The following is a 19270-nucleotide window of genomic DNA, read 5'->3' on the forward strand; positions in this document are numbered from 1 at the left end:
TGCCATCCTATTCCGTCTCTCTTCAGAGACAAATTGCTCTAGCCCAGGGCAACATCCTGTTTAATCTCGTGCGTCCCCTCTCCAGGACAATCACATCCTTCCATTCATGTGGCACCAAGAAATGCACAAATACTTCAATCATGCAAAACGTTTTATACAGCACCATCGTAGCCACCTTGTTTTTGGAAATATTTTGCAATCAACCTGCTCAGAGATGTCATTACACACCTCTGGAGCAGGCAGGACTTGAACGTCGGCATTCTAGTCCAGAGGTAGGGATACTACCACCACACCATAAAGGCCCTCCTTGCTTTTGTATTCAATGCCTTGACTAATAAGGGCCAATATTCAATCGCTTTCTTAACCATCTTACCTACCTGTCCTGCTGCCTTTAAAGGATCTGTGGACATTAACACCTCGGTCCCTCTGACCCCCTGTACTTCCTCGGTTCCTGCCATTCAATGGGTCCACCATTGCCTTGTCCACCCCTCAGCTCACACTTTTCAGGTTTAAACGTCATCTGCCACTGTTTAGTCTGTGGTCCTGTGGTCTAGTCTTTTCTCCTCGCTATATACAACACCTTCCATTTTCATGTCACCTGCGAACATGCAGATCATACCCTGTACATTCACGTCTCGATCATTCATGCCCATTACAAACAGCAAGGACCCAGCACTAAACCCTGTGGAAGCCCACTGGACACACGCTTTCGGTTTCCAAAACTCCCTTTAAACCGTCACCCTCTGCTTCCTGTCACAAAGCCAACGTTGGATCCAATTTTCCAAACCGCCCTACATCCCCATGGGGTCTTAGCTTCTTAACCAGGCTGCCAATAGAGACCTCATCAAAAGGCTCACGGAGGTCCATTTAGACATGAACTGCATGACCTTCAGCTGCACACACAGTAACCTCATCAAAAAAATACTATTTCCCTGACCAAACTATACTGACTCTCCTTGGTTAATCATTGTCTCTCGAAGGGAGGATTAATTCTGTCCCTCACAATGTTTTCCAACCATCTCGCCACAACGGCCTGCAGCTTCCTGGTTTATCCCTACCCTTCTTGAATAATGGTGGAGAATGCAATTTTTGAGGGCTACAAACTAGTGGCATTGTGTCCAACAAGCTACGTGACTAAGGGAAAGGATATGCCTATAAATACGAACAGCAGAGTGCAAATGGAAAGAGTGAGAGAGTTTGGGAAGACAGCAGAGCAGCGAACCTTGGTGTGGGCATGGGGCAGCAAAACAATACTACCTCTTCAAACTGTGCACAACTCCTGAATGTCACAGACCACCTAGAACAACACAGTCTGCAAGGAACAATTGTTCTTTGCTCTAAATGCCTCCATACCACTTGCCACTGCCAATACCAAACACACTTTGGTTTTCTTTGACAGACATCCAGCTCCATGTAAGCACTGTAAAATGTGACTAAAAGTAAATCAATTTAATGAAATAATTTCAGTTGCACTAAATTCATCCCACTTGATTAATTGAGTCTCCCATAATTTACTGCTTAAGCAGCAGATAAGCATATTAAGATGCTGTTGAGAATATATTTCTAATCCAGCCTTGACACTCCTGCAAACCCTATGACTCCCATCAGAACTAGTTCTGATGAATTATATGTCAATTATGCCTGGCGCAATTTAAGAAACACAGACGGGTACTGAATAAGACAAGTCAGGATATCAATTTTCTGCCTGCTTTTCCACGACCAGCCAGCCAGATTTAACTATGTCTCATCCTCCGTATCAAGTACGGTCTTAAAACTTCGATGTAAAAGACGACAGACATCAGAACAAATATTCCACACAGAAGTACTGACAAAAGCATGCAATTATTGCTCAAAGGCCATCTTACAATAACGTGTACTGCACATAATACCTCTGCAGCAACAACAATGTCAAGAGCAAGACTACAGACACATAATATTAGACCTGCTGGATTGCATATGGGATGGTCAACCCTGAACAGGTTGAAAGAGAGTGCTTTCAAACAAACGTGCGAAGACTAGAGAAGTTCCATTATTTTTTGCTCAACTTTTGAGTTCAATTAAGCAGACTGGCTCAGGATCAGAATCCAAGTGCATTAAGCTTGGGTTTGATGCAGAGTCGAAGCCATCTACATGACTCCCTCACCTGCAACGGATCCCGTCCTCCCAGCTGTCTGACATTACAGCTTCCTAGCCTAACTCATCAAGAATCAGAGATGGCAGACAAATCCATTTCAATTTGGAAGTAGGTTAGGCTGAGGTATTAAGTCCAACTTTGCTTAAGCTGATCAACTCAACTGCTCGAGTTCATCTTCGTTCAAGACACTCTGCAGAGGAGGATACTATCCCGGGCTGAGTTCAGCCACATTTGGAAATGAGGGCAAGACCTGAGCACAATGCTTATCCCGTCTCCCTTACCACCCATCTATCCCCAGGTAGTTCTAGCGGATACTGTTAACTCACCTTGTGTAGTGTCACGGGCCCGACCCCCAGTCCCGTCACTGCATGCCGCACCAGTGAGACGCCCTGCAAATACAAATGGTGAAGCCACGATTCTCGGTTGTGCTGAGCCTGTTGGTGTTCAGTTAGCAGCAGCAGCAGCACCCAGCCAGTGCCCAAAAAATACCAGGGTCTTGCCAGCTCCACATGGGGCCGCTCAGATAGAGACCAGATTTCCAGGACAACCTCTGCACGAGAGCTCTAGTGAGCGCTCACAATAGGAGGGTGGGAGACTCGTTACCTGCTCTGCCCTGACTGCTTTGTGCCACCGGGGAGGGTAACCAGGTTCCCATGTGCTGGCTATCCTCCCGACAAAAAGTCTGTACCTCAGTTCAAAGTCTGCATGACCAATGTTGGCAACTTTGACCAGAGGGTGTCAGTGCAGAGTTGGAATCCTGTTCTTGTCCAACCTTTCAACTGGGATCAGGAATTTTAAAAAAAACCCAGTTGTGAATGATCCTCCTGTGCTTTCTGAAGAGTCATGATGCCTAATCCTAGTGGTCACCCTGCCCCTTATCATCAGCCAAAGTTTGGGGTGGGGGGGGGGAGAAGCAAGTATCAAAGTCCTATCCCGACCGCCCACTTAATCACTTGACGAGCAGTGAGGAGAAAGAAGCCAGAACTTCTTGGGAAAGGGCAAAAATAGTAATAATGATCAAGAAAGTAACTAGAATGCACTCAACTGAGGGAGGGAGAAAGGGTATTACACACACAAGTGGACAGTTTGAAATTCAGTGCATTTGAAGGTGATTTCATTGCCTGATTGGGTCCACTTTGTGTTCACTCTCTTGGGATATGCTACACATTGCAGCAGTACTGGGACCAACATCACCATCCAACCTGCCCTCTCTTTGCAACAACTGGGTGTAACTCATGTTTTGGATGTTCCTTGAATACACAGAGTTTTCAGAATGCTCACTACCTAAAGCTCAAGACAGCAAAGGCAAGAAGATGTCCATCACCACCATCACCCACTCAAACTTCCAATCGAACTGCGTCATCTGATTTGAACTGTGCAATTCTCAACTATGCATTGCAACAGAAACTGCACCACGATCTTCAGGCCCGTTTACGATATCTGGTCATCAAACAATACCCTGATTCAAAATTAAAATTCAAGCAGATAAATACGGCTTGCTTCATATCAAGGGCAAGCATTTCATGCAGCTTTTAATCACAGGTTCATCTCTGTACTCATCTTCATGCAAAATATAAACAGCATTTTCCTTCCCCTGTACAAGTGTCACATTTTTGCCCAGTTCAGATCAGAGGAAACAAATAGCTCAGGTAATTTTAAACAAAAGACACCGCAAATCGCTAAACGACAAGCATTTTAAGCCAGGTACAAAATACTTAAGTTTCAGAACTTCTTAAGACACAAACTTTCACCTGCAAATGTGGGTCCACCTGGAAGAGAGAGTCAAAGCATGCGTTTGTATAGCCTGAGGACAACACAAGCATCAACGATAAACTCTTATGCATTAACTCTTTCTGATCAAAGTCATTTCTCACATTCCCAACAATCCACAGGCATAATGCTCCTTCAGCAGTGGACAGCAGAGGCCATGTTTCGGCTCAGCTCACAAGTGTAGCGGAAGACCCAAGGAATTAACATGACGTTGGTTTGCATTTTTGCAACTCAGGGGAGAGAAGAGTCAAGGGAGCTCGGCAGGTTGCCACTTTGGACTGTCCAAAGTTTTACTGTCAGTTACACGCTCCACTAGGCTGTGGGAGAGTCCGAGTGCGGTCGGTGAGGTGGGACAGAAGTGATCTTACATCACTTGACTGTTCCATCAGCGGGCATGGCTGATTCCACTGCAAAATCTATGGGGCATGGAAAATGCAAAGACATCCTCATTTAAGCCATATTCAGATAAATGCAAAATGGCAACATTTTCTCCATGCCATATTATGATTTATTCTGCACTGAACAGAAAGCAGTTCAAAGACTGAACACCACACACAAACTGGATTGTTATAAGCCTGTGAAATTTTAACTGCAACTCTGCACAGTAACAGTGAACTTCTGATCTGTGACACCCAAACCCTCTTTGCTCTTCTGCAGATTAACTGACAGAGATTGCCTGCCACAGACAGTTACATTATTGTTAGGTCAGGCAGCCAGGGTAGCAAGAGGACTAGAATGGGCCTTCACCTTTCATCCATTTAACAATGTTCCCAACTCATTATGTTATGTTTCTGGAACTGGAAATGATCTATTCTTGTGTGAGGAATAAAACGTAGTTGAGAGAAGGAATGATCCAGCTCCTCTGGGTTCCACTTCCCAGGACTGAGCTGCAAAGTAGGGAACCCAGGCTATTGCTGGCAATGAGAGGGAAGTTCTGAGGAAGGGTCTCCGGACCCAAAACGTTCGCTCTGTTTTTTTCCTTCACAGATGCTGCCTGACCTGCTGAGCTTTTCCAGCAACTTTGTATTTGTTCCTGATTTAAAGCATCCGCAGTTCTTTCGGTTTTTATGAAAGGGAAAGTGCGAGACTGGCTGGAACACTGCACAAGTCTGATGTCAAACACTTGACTCACTAGAAAATATAATTTTCCAAGAAAATGCTTGGAAACCAACTGGTTGTTATGGCTAAGTATATCAGCAAGGAGCTTGGCCAAGTGTACATGAGCTGCTTCCTCTCACCCCCTGCCCGAGAGATGTTGTTCTAAGCCACACGCATTTGAAAGGCTGCATTCAGATTCCTGACACGCACCCAAGAGAACCATAGATATGAGGACACCCACCTTCCCAGAGAAACAGTAAAGATCACAATCCCAGCCACTCCTGCCAGGTACCTCATCAAAGGCATTTTTCATGCAAAAATACAGATGTCACTAGGGCATTAAATACATCAGTGACCATTCTCACTATCTCCTTAAAATGCTCTTTTTCAATTTAATTTCTGATCGCTTGTCCCCTGCACTCAACTGCTGAGCAGGAATCAGATTTATCTTGTCAATAAGCAAGACAGCAAACCTTCCCAAGGTGGAGTCTCTGTGCTCAGTGTCTTCTGCAGAATGGATTAAAAAGTAATATTTGACAAAGTATTTCTGACAACTAAGCATTAAGATTGCCACTGACTGCATAAGGCACTGCAGATAATTCACCCTCCTCTGCCTGATGACCTACATTTTATTTAGAAACATCTTAAAAAGTTCATGTGCATGAAGCGAGAGGTCCGTCAAGGATTTGTCGCAGTCCTGACAAACTGATGGACAAATCAAAATTAACATGACAGAGTCAAAAGATACATTCATGCCAATGATTCACGGCACACCCCAACCAAGACCAGCGCAGGACTGATGACATCAACATACCATTGAGATTGCTTCCCGGGGTCAAGGAGCCACCTTGCTTCTGCGTGTCATACGCTGGACCAATATTGGAAAGATCCTACAAGAGAGAGTTTCAAGCAGTAAGCCAGTTTCAGTCAAGCAAAACACAACATTGTGATTCAAAGTATCTGACTATGCTGGCCTAAGAATGACTTGACCTGATGAAGGGCCTATGCTCCGGAAGTTTGTGATTTCAAATAGACTTGTTGGACTATAACCTGCTGTTGTGTGACTTCTGACTTTGTCCACTCCAGTCCAACACCGGCACCTCCACATCAGGGCTAAGAATGAACGGTTAAAAGGCCTTCTCTTGAACTGCAAACGTTCCATGGCAGATCTCAACATTATTTTAAGACTGTTTAAATCACCTAATAATTTCACTTCACACATTTTTAAGCCTGGGGTGAAAGTTTGTGTTCGATACAGAGGTTTTTCTTCTAAAACATAATTTTTAAGCTTGGAGGTGGTGAGTGGTGATGCCATGGAGGGGATTTGAAAAACAAGGAGAACTCCCGCTTTGCCATCTGTTCAAAATCATCTGGTGTCACTTCCAGCGGGAAGGGGATTGACGTAACAAGCAGTAAACAGAAAGCTTCAGTTGTCATGTACGTCAGAGGGTTTCACGTTTTTTGATGTCAAGTATCACTATTCGCCTCAAGTCTGTTTTGTCACGTTTGCTTCATGGGCAACAAAAGGCATTGTCTTAAACTGTGGTTTCTTGAGATTTTATTCTTTCAGGGGGATTTTCCCTAAAATCTCTCTTTGATGTCAGGGTTACTAAAGAGCTTGTAACGACAGGGAGTAAGTGTCAGTCAGCAAGCACAGGGGCAATGGGTGAACAGGACTCGGCCTGTATTTAGATCTGGGTACAAAGAGTTTTGGATGATCTCAATTCTACAGAACATAGGAGGGAGGCCAGTCAAGTGGCATTGGAATGATCAATACTGAAAGTAGTCAAGCAGAGGTGAGGGCTTCAGCAACAGCATAAGCTGAAGCAATGCAGAGTCAGGCAGGATCAACACAACAGTCTGCCTTCCGAGGAAGGGTCACCAGACCCGAAACGTTAACTCTGTTTTCTCCTTCACAGATGCTGCCAGACCTACTGAGCTTTTCCAGCAACTTAGTTTTTGTTCCTGTGTTTGTTAAAACAGTCTACGAGATGGTCAGTAAGGTTTTTTTTCCAAGTTCATTCATGGGACGTGGGCATCACTGGTTGGTCCAGCATTTATTGCCCATCCCTAATTGCCCCTTGATAAGACGGTGGTTCGCTGGCTTCTTGAACCATTGTGGGTCGACCCACAATGCCCTGAGGGAGGGAATTCCAGGATTTTGACCTTGCAACACTGAAGGAACAGTGACATATTTCCATGACTTGGAGGGGAACTTGCAGGGGGTGGTGTTCCCAACTATGTGCTCTCTTGTCCTCCTCGGTAGTAGGGGTTGTGGGTTTGGAAGGTGCTGTCTCAGCAGCCTTGGTGAATTTCTGCAGTGCATCTTGTAGGCGGTACACACTGCTGCTACTGAACGCCGTGGAGGAAGTGTATATTTGTGGTTATGGTGCTAGTCAAAGAGGTACGGTATCAACCTTCTTGAGTGTTGTTGGAGCTGCATTCATGCAGGAAATGGGGATTATTTCATCACACTGATGATGGTGGTCTTAATGGGCCAGAGGCTAACTCCCCAATTAAATCCAATAACATGGCCTGAATCTGCCTAAAACACTGACCAAGGAGAACCGGTCACGAGGGGATGCAATGCAGAATACTCTGCTGTAAAACAACAGCTCACATACCAAACATGCACAATTTCTACTGTTCATGGTCCTAATTCTTTTCATCATCCCTCAATTAAACATTCATGGCTAATACGTCAATGTTTAGTGACCACAAAAGAATTAACTTGTAGCACAGATCGCTCAGCTGAAGCATACACCACCAGGGAGATAGTTATCTATCAATCAACTTTTAAAAAGACCACAAAACATTCACACCGTTTAAAGACAAAGCAGGAAAAAGCCATATGTAGGAGTGTTTGATTATTCATAGTCTATCCAACTTTTTTTTTAAAAATTGAGGTTTGGAGAAATCAGTTCAAGGTTATTCCCACTAACTTGACACCCAATGTTTACAGTTTAATTCTCAACAATTGCCAGCAATGGTGCCCAGCACTAAACAACCTGCCGTTCACATAATCCCCGAAATTGGAGAAGTAGCAGCCCATGCAATCCTTTGAGCCTGCAACACTGCTTTACTAAGATCCTTGCTGAACTTTTGTAGTAACTTCACTTTCCCAGTTCCTCACCATAGCTCACAGCATCCCCTAAAGCACCAAATGACTGTCAATCTCAGTCTTACACTCAAGATGTGAGCAGCTACTGCTCTCTGAGGTAGAGAATTCCAAAGCAACGCAACTGACTGCACAAAGAATTTTTTCGTCTCAGCCTGAGAGGGCTGACCTCCTATCCTGAGATGACAACATATCGTTCTAGCTTCCTTCTTAGTTAGTTAGACTGCCTTTGAATATCCACCACATCAAACCCTCCAACAACTACATATGTTTCAACCAGATGACCCACCATTCTTTCAAAGTTCAGACAACAGAGGTTTGCTCTATTAATCCCTCTTGTCGAACAACCTTCCCATTTCAGAAACCAGAGGATATCAAACTACAAGAACATCCTTTCCAAAGCTGGATGCCACCAGGAATCCAACAAGAGCCTTACAAGCAAGAGGGGTAATTCCAAGTTGTCCCAAGCTAGCAGTTTAAATGTAAGGCCAACATGGTGCTACAACTGAGTACTGGCACTGGTGTGTTTAACTCAGAATCCCTGCACTGTGGAGGCAGGCCTTTCAGCCCAGTGAGTCTGCACTGACACCCCAAACAGCATCCCACCCAGACCCATCGCACACCCTCCCCCCCCACCCACCAACTGCACCAAATCCCTGGAACACTGCATTTGCCATGGGAAATCCACCCAACCTACGCATCCCTTGACACCACGGGACTATTTCCCACGGTCAATCCACCTAACCTGCACATCTTTGGACTTTGGGAGGAAACCGGAACACCCGGAGGAAACCCACACAGATACGGGGACAATGTGGAAACTCCACACAGACAGTCATCCGAGGCTGGAATCGATCCTACATCTCAGGCACTGAGGCGCAGCGGTGCTAAGCACAGAGCCACCGTACTACCCAGTGTACAATTGTCTCTCGTCCCCCGACACGTTAGCTGGCCTCTTACCTGGTCGAGCAGGCCAAACTTGGGGTAGTCTTCCTGAGGATCCTTGCTGCCTGGATCTGGATTCTCCTTGACCAGAAACACATCCCGCTCTTTCGTCTGAAATTTCAGAGGCATCCAAAGTTGGTCATGGGGCTCCGCACAGTTTAACAAAAATCCAACAAGTGAGTGAAGACTTGAAAAGAAAAGCTTTTCATACCTCATCACAACAGCTGCCTTCAAACATGCTAACGGTTGCTTGTTCTGCTTCTCGAATACACTGCTAATTCACTGTGGCTCTTCTTCACAGATGCTAAGAGCCCAAGTGATGACAAGATGCATTCTTTGAAGGCTGTGCCAATCCCACCAACGGTATAATTTAAACCATTCCAATAATTAGCATAGGAAGGAACCTGCAATATATATTTTGAGCGTAACCGAATGACTTTGACCCATCATTGGCTACAGTGTCTTCAGCCGTCTGCAATTTCCAGACTTCTCCTCCGAAGCATCGGCTTAAAACTGATTTCTGGTCACCCATTCTCATGTCTCCTTCCTGGGTCCTGTGTCATTATCTTTTATCTGATTCTGCTGCTGTAAAAGGGCCTTACAATGCTTTACTGTGTAAAAGGCGTGAAATAAATTTAAGCTTTTGTTCTTTTTCCTGTAACTAAGTTGGCTGTGTGCACGTAGTGCAGTAAGGTAGATACGACAGGGGCTTGCATAGTGGATACAGTTGGAGACAAACTCAGTGAGGACCGATATGATACAAAGAACAAAGCTACATGGTCCCATATCACTTAGAGCATGTTGGCATGATATCAGAGCCCAATCTGGTTAGATCAACTGACATAGCATTGACAGTCCAAGATAGACCTTGACGACCTGGATACTGATGAACGTCCACAAACTACAATTGAGAGGTATCCCCCTCCCCAACTGCAATGCTGCACAACTGAAGTGTAGCAAACCCTTGCTACATGTCACCAAAAGCTAACAGATAAAATCATAACAAATGGAACCGGGAAAAGGCCAATCAGTTCATCGAGGCTGTTCTACCATTCATGAAGATTATGACAGTTCTGATTGCAGCCTTCACTCCACTTCCCTAGCTGTCGCCTCCTCCTCCCAGCCCCCGACCCCCCCCAATTACTCAACTCCTTTGCAGATGAACAATCTATCCAACTCAGCCATGAGTTGGTTGATTGATCCAGCCCGCACTGTTCTCTGGGGAAGAGAACTCCACAGACTAACAACCCTTTGAGTGAACAAATTCCTCATCCACTGCGTCTCAAATGGGAGACCCATCACTTTTGAACTTTGCGTCCTAATTCTCAAATTCCCGAAGAGAAAATATACTTGCAGCATCAATGCAGTCAAAGCCCCATTTGAATCTTCAACGTTTCAGTAAGATTGCACTTTTCAAATCCCAAACAGGATCAGCCCGACCCTTCCTCTTCATGGAACCCTTCATCCCTAGAATCAGCTCTGTTTCTCTGAAATGCTTCCAAGGCAGGTATATTTTAAAGTTTATGCAAATCACCGAGTGAACTTCTAGAATTCCTAGCTGTGCCTACACGCTAGTTTCAAGTAATGGATGAAGTTGGTTCCGCTGGGGTTCTGCAAACCCCACACAGCACATGTCTGAAAAGCCCAGGCGGTACCTTGGTATGGTGTCTGTAATAAAATATGTTCTCTTTCAATCCCATCAAAACCAATGTGATGAGATCCAGAATGACTGAGCCACAACTACTCTCACGGTGAAGGCCAATCCCAAACCTTGCCTGTTTGCCCGAGAAATAAAATAAATTTTTCAAGTTGCTAAATTCTGATGCGATAGCTTAGCCTCACCTGACCTTGGTTGCTCGGTCATTGGACAAAGTTGGCTTCTTAGGATGCAGGAAAACACTGATTCCTGCTCCAGTTACTGGTCCACCAGACCGCCCTTGCTATTTGTCGGAATCTACTTGAACACCCCAGAGCTCCAACAGACCCTTTCCCCACATCCTCCCACACCGGGATGGGGAAAGAGGATGAACAATGCACAAGTCACACAGTTAAACAGCCCCCTTAATTTCCATTTGCATGTCAGTTTAGTCCATTCCTCAAGCCCAAAAAAAGCATTGTGCCCTTCCACTGCACAATTTAAAGGCCACCAGACGTCGCGAAACCAATGGTGCGCCACTGAACAAGCACCGCTCATGTCCGAAATACAGAAGCCAATTTGCACAAAGCAAGCTCCCAACAAACAGGGGTGTGCTCGCGTGCAGTCATTCTGCTTTAGTTCTGCCTACTGATGGATAAATATTGCCAGGACACCAGGAAAGACTCCTCCCCGCTTCTTCAAAATAAAACCACTGGGCCTCTGATCTAGACGGCAAAAGGGGTCACGGGTTTAATGTCTCACGCCCACCTCTCGACAGCACAGCACTCCCTCAGTACAACACTGGAGTATCACTCTAGAATTTTGAGGCCTTGGTTCTGGAGAAGGATATCAGCCCGAACCCAACAGTTTGGAATGCTTTGCTGTCACACGTCACGGGCCATACACTGAGTACAGTCAGGTGTCCTCTCTGCAGAGCTGTGCTCCCAAGGGTAGAGCTGTCCTGCTGGGCTTCACCGCGACTCAAATGGAAATAACACAAGCACTTCAAGACTCAGCATGACTGAGGTCCCAGTAACCACACATTATAGCTCCAAGATCAGACAAATACCTTAATCTTTACTGCACAAATATGACATCAGCATTTCAGTACAGGGTCACAATGCTCATCTTATTTGACCAAAATAAACTGGAGCCACAATTTTGATCACATTCAGTGGGGAATGCACTCACCATGGTCTTCACAATGTTGTTTGGCCAAGTGATTTTGCTCGGTCGCTGTCGGGTCGTCAAACATTCCCAGTATTTGTCAATGAAAGGTATAATATCCTGCAGAAAATAACAGGGCCAGATGCAGAAATGTGGGTTTTAAGTGAAACTTCATACATTCATCATGACCACACAAACAAGAAACAAACAATGAACATTGTATTCAAACACCAAGAAGAACTGAGGATTTATCATGTTATAACATGCCCAAGTTGCCAGAAGAGGTGACTGTACATTCCTCGGTTACGATGGCAGAGTGTGTTTCAGGAGTAGGTTTGGCATTTTGCCTACACCCTACCTCCATCGCTCTCTCCAAAGGTATCTGCTTACATTTCATAATTACTTTCAAAATACAAAATCATTCAAACTGGCATCCCAGGATTGGGAGGCGGGGGTGAGGAAGGAGGAGGAAGGATTGGGCTGTCTGGGGCAAGGTAGGGTGAAAGCAGGAATGAAAGGAAGGAGGCACCTTGTGGAGTAATCCCTTGATTACATTTCTGTTCTGTTTAATTCTGCTCCCAGTTCACTAAGAACTGCAGACACAACAACGCAAATAAAAAGTTGACATTCACAAATTACAGCCCCCTCCTTCCTCCTCTTGCTTTAACCTCCTGCAGGCTTGCACCCCATTAACATCTGTGTCTTGTGGCCATGCTCACCTCTTGCAGATCCCCAATTTTAATCACTGCACTATGTCTAAAGCTCTCCACCTCTAAGACTGCTCTTGGGTTCCTTGGGGTCACCTCACAGTGTTAAATGTGCGGTGGGAATGCATTTAACTGTTATTGACAGTGCCAGCGTGTGGAGGACCAAAATACTGTTGAGGTTGGGAGAGAGGGGCACTCACCCTTGAGTTGTTCAAGTCTGTCTGATTTCTATACAATCTAAAGGCTAAAGATAAAGAGCCCAGTCAAACAGCCTGCTTGATTGGCACATCAGCCACCCATACAAAGCAGCAAGTGTTTCCTACATGCAAGCTGCGCTAGAATATCTTGCCCAAGACTCTTCAAAAGCACCTTCCAAACCTCTGATCTAGGGGGACAACAGCAGCAGATAGATGGGAACTTGCAGGTTGCACTCCAAGGCACTCACCATCCTGAATGAGAAATATAGCACCACTCATTCAGTGTCATTAGCTCAAAATCCTGGGACCTCCTTCCCAGCAGCACTGTGTCTCTTCCCAGATCCTAAGAATAGTACTAGTTAAAAGAAAGCAGCTCACCACGACCTCCTCAAGTGCGATTGAGTGTGGGCAACAAATGCTGGCCCAGTCAACGGTGCCCACAAATGAATTTTTTTTTTTAAAAATAGCACGAGGTATCACAGCAGAGCCACTTGTAACACTGGTGCATTGGTGTTTCCTGGGCTCAGGCAGTGAGGTTTTGTGGGTGGGGGCTTGTCCCAGAATGATCTATCGATCCAGAGTGGGACATGGAGCTAACGTGTCACCGAGATCAGGAATGGAGCCCTGACTATGCAATTGCTGTAGTCATCTGTCTCAGCTCTGAGCAAGGATTGGATTTGGGTCTGATGGATTCGTAACAGCAGAGCATGGTCAAGTAATGGCAACAGAGGCTGGCCAGCAAAGTACGCTTGTAAATTGTATCCTTGGTCATATTTATCATCCGGAGGTCAGCGTTTACACTGAAATGACCAAAGCTGACTGACACAGGACACATCTACCAGAACTGAAAACACTGCAGAAGCATCTACAGTTCCTCAAATTGCACTTATGAGCAAAAGGAAGACAGTTGGGTCCTTTATCTTCAGTCTTTAGATTATACAGAAGTCAGGTAGATTTAAACAAATCAACAACTCAAGGGTAAAGAGCCATGGCCAGGTTTGTTTTGCCCAATGACATGGCATCAATATCAGATGTGGGACAAGCAGAATAAGCAGGACAATGCCTCCTGCCTGGATACAGTACAGGAGAAGAATACATAACTCCTTGAATCAAGATACATGTATAGATTAGGGGCAGCATGGCAGCTCAGCAGTTAGCACTGCTTCCTCACAGCACGAGGGACCTGGGTTCGATTCCAACCCGAGGCGACTGTGTGAAGTTTTCACATTCTCTCCGTGTCTGCCTGGGTATCCTCCGGTGTCCTCCCACAGTCCAATGACGTGCAGGTTAGGGTGGATTGGCCATGCTAAATTACCCATAGTCCAAGGATGTGAAGGCTTTTGGATCAGCCATGGGAAATGCAGGGTTACAGGGAATGGGTCGGTGTGGACTCACTGGGCTCAATGGCCTGTGGAGATTCTATGATGATTCTATGATCTCTGGCTTCAGCCATTTCGGCTGAATGCTTCATCAATCCTACCTTGTCCTTCGAGAACATGGTTTTGGGATGCTCATCCTGGGTCCGAGAACGCCAGGTTAGATTCGCAAGGCCTGTCAGACACATTTCCTTTAAATCTGCAAGGAAAGAAAAGACTTGCATGTGTACTGTCCTCAATCACTTTCCAACAGTAATGTCGTTCTGAACTGTAATCACAGTTGCAGCAAACATGGTAGCAACCAATTCACATGCAGCAAGCTCCCAGAAACAGCAACTCAAAGGGGCCAGAAAACCAGTTATCAGTCATTTTGGCTGAGAGATAACTATTGGTCAGCACACCAAGGGGAGTCCCTCAGTAGAAACACTGCAAAGTCCTATCATGGTGAAACCATCACTCTCCACAGATGCCACCAGACCTACTGAGTTTATACAGCACCTTCCCCTTTAATTTCCAAATCTGGAGGAATGGTACTGGGATTTGTCTCAATTAAACTCTGGAGTGAAGAGAAACCGCATCAGTTTCTCAAAGTGGAAGGTTTCAAACATGATGATAGTTTGGACTTCTCACAACAGGCAATAAAATCTCACTGAGGTGCTGACAAGGATTCAATGGAATCGGAAAGATAAACTATTTCCTCTGATGGATGGTGCAGTCTAAAACAACTGTGTATTACCTTGAAATTCAAGTTGGTCTGTTGGCAGGAATGCCCGAGACGAAAACAAACTGGAGTAGCTGATGGTCAGATAGTAATGCAAGATTAACAGACCAAGAACTGGGCAGATAAACATGGGGAGCCTGTAATTAGTGGGGTTGGACCCTGTGGCATGTGAAATAAAAATAAAGCTCTGACCAGAGAGAATCCAAGTGAACGCTGTCTATCAATCATCGTCAGTTGTCTTTACAATACAGAGTCATCAAAGCATTTTTACAAAGCATACTCCGCCCATCAACATGGGATCCTTGGCACCAAGAGCAATCTTACTGGCTTGTTTTCGGAGGAAGTATGTGTTCCCACTGTGGTGACACATGTTGCAGTGGAAGATGTAGTTGGTCATGAACGGAAGGCATGAGCTGCAAACAAAAGCCAGCAATCAGAACTACAAACAATCCACCAAAACACTTCTCACAAACATTCAGAACTAACGTGCACTGTGACTTCAGTCAGTGTGAGGTGAAAGTACTTGAGAGGATTGAGCTTGTCACTGGATTAACACGAGCATCCCACCACGAGAGCCGGGAAATTTGTACTGGGACTCTCCACGTTACAAACGAGGTCCGTTCTTGAATCAGTTTGCAAGGCAATTTATACATGAGTTGGAACACAACGCAGGACAAAGTCGAGCAGTTGTTCCTATGTACAGGAAATGTCGCTACATCGGGTACTTCAAATTACACCCCTGTACGGGACCATATTCCGAAGTCAGAGCATTTATAAGTCAGAAGTTTGTCAATGGGGTCCCCCTGTATTCCAAAGATAAAACCAAAACCTGCATGACAAAGCTGCACTCAGTCATGGAGACGACATTACAAAAATGATTGTTGTAAAAACCCATCTGTTCTCTCACGTCTTTCCAAGAACGTGTGTTAGACGTGGAGAGAAAAGTGCCACAGTGGTTAAGTCACTGGACGAGTCATTCAGACACCCAGGCTGCAGCAGCTGCTGGAGTTTAAATTCAATATGGGGGTAATTCATTTATTCATTCATTCGTTTCAATTCATAAAACATACATCTGGAATTGGAAATCTACTCTCAGGAATGACGTCCATGACAAATGTCATCGAATGTCACAAAAACCTGTCTGCCTCAACTCTGTCCTTTTGGGGGAGGAAATCTACCATTCTTATTATCTCATCTGGGCCATATGTGACTCCAGACTTAAAGTAAACTCTGAAATGGCCCAGTGAGACATTCAGTTATTACCAGCTCCTCAAGAGCAATAAGGGATGGATCAATGATACTCACGTCACGAGCCAACCCTAACAAAGGCCAAGATCCAACTATCATCTGAAGTCCCCCTCCCCAAACCCCATCCTCCTTCCCAGCCAATTACACTGGCAGAGGGCTTGGAGGAGGAACTGAAATGTTTCCTTTAGGAGTGGGGGGGTTGTTCAAGGCACCTTCTCACACCATCTCTATTTTCAATTTCAATGTACAATTCTAAGTGTAAAGAAAGCCAGGCCATTCGAGTCAAGGCCAAATTGATGGTGACACATGCGCTCCACATAAGTCTCCTTTCACCCTTCGACATCACACCTCATCACCCTACACTTCCAGCACTTTCTCCCTGGTGTTTATCCAGTTTCCAACTCAACCACTCCCTGCAGCACTAAACTCCATGGAAACCCTACAGTGTGGAAACAGGCTCTTCGGCCCAACAAGTCCTCACTGACCCTCAGAGCATCCCACCCAGATCCATCCCCCATTCCCCACCTAATCTACACGCCCCTGGACACTATGGGCAATTTAGCATGGCCAATCCACCTAACCTGCATATCTTTGGACTCCACATTCTCACCATCTCAGGGGAACAAAACGAGTTTAACTTGAGTATGCCACTGAATTTATTTATAGCAACTGGCTTATACTGATGGTTTTGTGAAAATGTTTACTCCACAGCTATCCTTTCACACCCTTTCAAAGATAAAGTCGAACAATTCACTCATCAGTCTCTGTGTATCCATAGAGCAGAGACAGGGGAAGGTTGTTGAGTGCTACCTGCTAATTATAACCTCTCAACCCCAATACGATCCTTGTGAACCATACTTCTTGTACCTCCTGCAGTTCCTCTATGTCTTTTTGTGTGATACTGAGATGAGAATTGTGCACAGTCCCGAGTGTGGCCCCAGTCAAGGTTCAATACAAGTCTCCATTGGCTACCCTGCATTTCAGTTCTACTACCTTGCAACAGCCCATCAGGCTGACGTACTCATTTTCACTCAGTTACAAATGGTCAGGCTAATTTTAGAGGAGGAAAAAAAAAAACTGGCCTTTAAAATGCAACTTATTTGAAGTAAGGGCACAAGAATAAAACGTGTGCAAAATCACCGTCTCCCACCAGAAACAAATCCTGAAATCTGAATACACCCTGCTGACCCACACACAGCATGAGTTACATACGTGGTGTCAAGCCCAAACGTCTCTGCTGAGAACCATTTGACGCAGATGCCACATTGAAGTTCCACTCCACCAAGGTGCCGAACAGTTTCTTCCTCCAGTGCCCCCGGTTGCTGGACATCAGTGGTTTCAGTGCTGTCGCCAGCTGCCTCCTGCAAAAACAAGGGACAACCTGAGCAGTGATGCTGCCTGTGCTGTACAACAGGATTGCACCAGCACCATCAAAACAAAAACACTGAAATTAAACTGAAAACACCAGAAATACTGAACAGGTCTAGCACTGCCTGAGGAGACGAACCAGGCTCACGTTGAGTATCTTCATAACTCAGGCAAGCAATCAGTAGCTCAAAAACACCGCAAACAGCACGAGAGCATTCACTCAGAACGGCACCCACAGAAACTTGTGCTCCTCAACAAGGGACAGCACAAAGGCAATGTGTTCTGTGCATCTTGGAGCACAGAGGAAGCAAAGAACTGGCTTTTCCTTGACCGGTATCTGCAGTTAAATAATGAACAGGACTCGACAGACTGCAGGCTACAACATTCAACATTACAGTCAGTGCACACTTCACCAGATTTGAACCAGCAACGAACAATAAAGGCACCATTCTCCTCATGAAAGTTAGAGCCTAAGGCTACTACTGCCTTGTGTTCTCTTGAAGACACTGACTTGCTGCTAAGTTACAATTTGGAGGGGGTCAGGTATCTTGGTGGCAATTGAGTATTATCCAGTTCCCTGTATGGGTGTAACTGGGACAGTGAAGCTCAACACCATGCAGGACAAAGCAGCCCTCTTCTTGGCACCCCATCCACCACATTACCATTCAGTCTCTCCACCATGGACACTTAGGAGCAACAGTGCGGACCACCAGAAGATGTACTGCAGCAACTGACCAAGGCTCCTTAGGCAGCACCATCCAAACCTGTGACTGCTCCTATCTAGAAGGACAAGGGCAGGAGACAACAGAATACCGTGACTTGCAAGTTCCCCTCCAAACCACTCACCACCCTCACTTGGAAAAATATTCCTGTTCCTTTGGCATTGCTGGGTCAAAGGTCACCATGTTTGAGTTCCTGTTGCACCTCACACAGACACCACATAGATTTGGAAACGTGTTCCCACTCTTTCACCTGGATCCAAAGACGGAAAGTCCCTCCCGAATAGCACAGAGACAGAGTCTCTTCATCACAGCAATTGCTGTTCACTACTGCCTGTTAAATTCGTGGTGAGGACAGGAAGTCTGTGATGGGGAGAGCGAACCCTGCAGAGTAGCCCATTCCAAAACAGGATACAACAAGATAAAGGGGGCTCTTGTGGTGCAGTGGCAGGTCCCTGCCTCTGGGACACAAGGTCTGGGCTCAAGTCCCACCTATGCTGGAAATGTGTCACATAACATGTTTGAACAGGTTGATTTAAAAGCTTCACAACAAGCTCAGTAAATCCAACTCATCCGGTGCCTCCAAAGGGAGCAAGGCTCAGACTTAGTGTTGAAACCTACCCCCCCATTGCCTTCAAAACTAAGTCTTACCATTCTAAAACAAAAACTCTCTAACTTACAACATCTTTCCCAGAAGAGGACTCCGTCTCCATTGTGACAACCAAGTCAGCCATCGCAGAATCACTGCAAACAGAACAAACACATCATTACCGAAGACTGCTGTGATCACTGGAATGTAGGTAATGTGTGTGTGTGTATGTGCATGGCGGTCAAAGGGTATCCCATGTGGAGGACAATGGGGAGGATAGACCTGGGAATCAGACAGGAAAAGATCTGATGTGATCATCGTGAATGAAAGTGCAAGCTCAAAGGGCTGAATGGCCTACATCTATTTGTCATCGTCTGAATGCGTCAGCTGTTTTCTCGAGGAAATACAGACACAGTGGGCCAATACTTCCTTCTGTGTTTTCTCCTCAAGAAGGAGTTGACTTGCTTCTGCTCCACC

General features: G+C 45.5%; 1 protein-coding gene across 5 annotated transcripts in view; it reads right to left on the reverse strand.

The window, feature by feature from the left end:
- ash2l (ash2 like, histone lysine methyltransferase complex subunit) overlaps positions 1-18948 on the reverse strand; it is a 33974-nt gene extending 15026 nt beyond the window's left edge. For 2 of the 5 annotated variants that reach the window (XM_048618582.1, XM_048618587.1), the window contains exons 1-9: positions 18885-18948; positions 17330-17478; positions 15194-15282; positions 14253-14347; positions 11893-11988; positions 9081-9176; positions 5817-5892; positions 3886-3903; positions 2461-2523 (exon numbers count right to left, since the gene is read on the reverse strand). In XM_048618582.1, the coding sequence (XP_048474539.1) occupies positions 2461-2523; positions 3886-3903; positions 5817-5892; positions 9081-9176; positions 11893-11988; positions 14253-14347; positions 15194-15282; positions 17330-17478; positions 18885-18938 (736 nt within the window). In that variant the 5' untranslated portion in view covers positions 18939-18948. The remainder of the gene's footprint in view (positions 1-2460; positions 2524-3885; positions 3904-5816; positions 5893-9080; positions 9177-11892; positions 11989-14252; positions 14348-15193; positions 15283-17329; positions 17479-18884) is intronic. The other 3 variants (XM_048618583.1, XM_048618586.1, XM_048618585.1) reach the window with 3 other exon arrangements.
- Positions 18949-19270: the final 322 nt, after the last annotated feature.

This window comes from Rhincodon typus, chromosome 40 (assembly GCF_021869965.1).
Source record: "Rhincodon typus isolate 14 chromosome 40, sRhiTyp1.1, whole genome shotgun sequence".
NCBI classification, from domain to species: Eukaryota; Metazoa; Chordata; class Chondrichthyes; order Orectolobiformes; family Rhincodontidae; genus Rhincodon; species Rhincodon typus.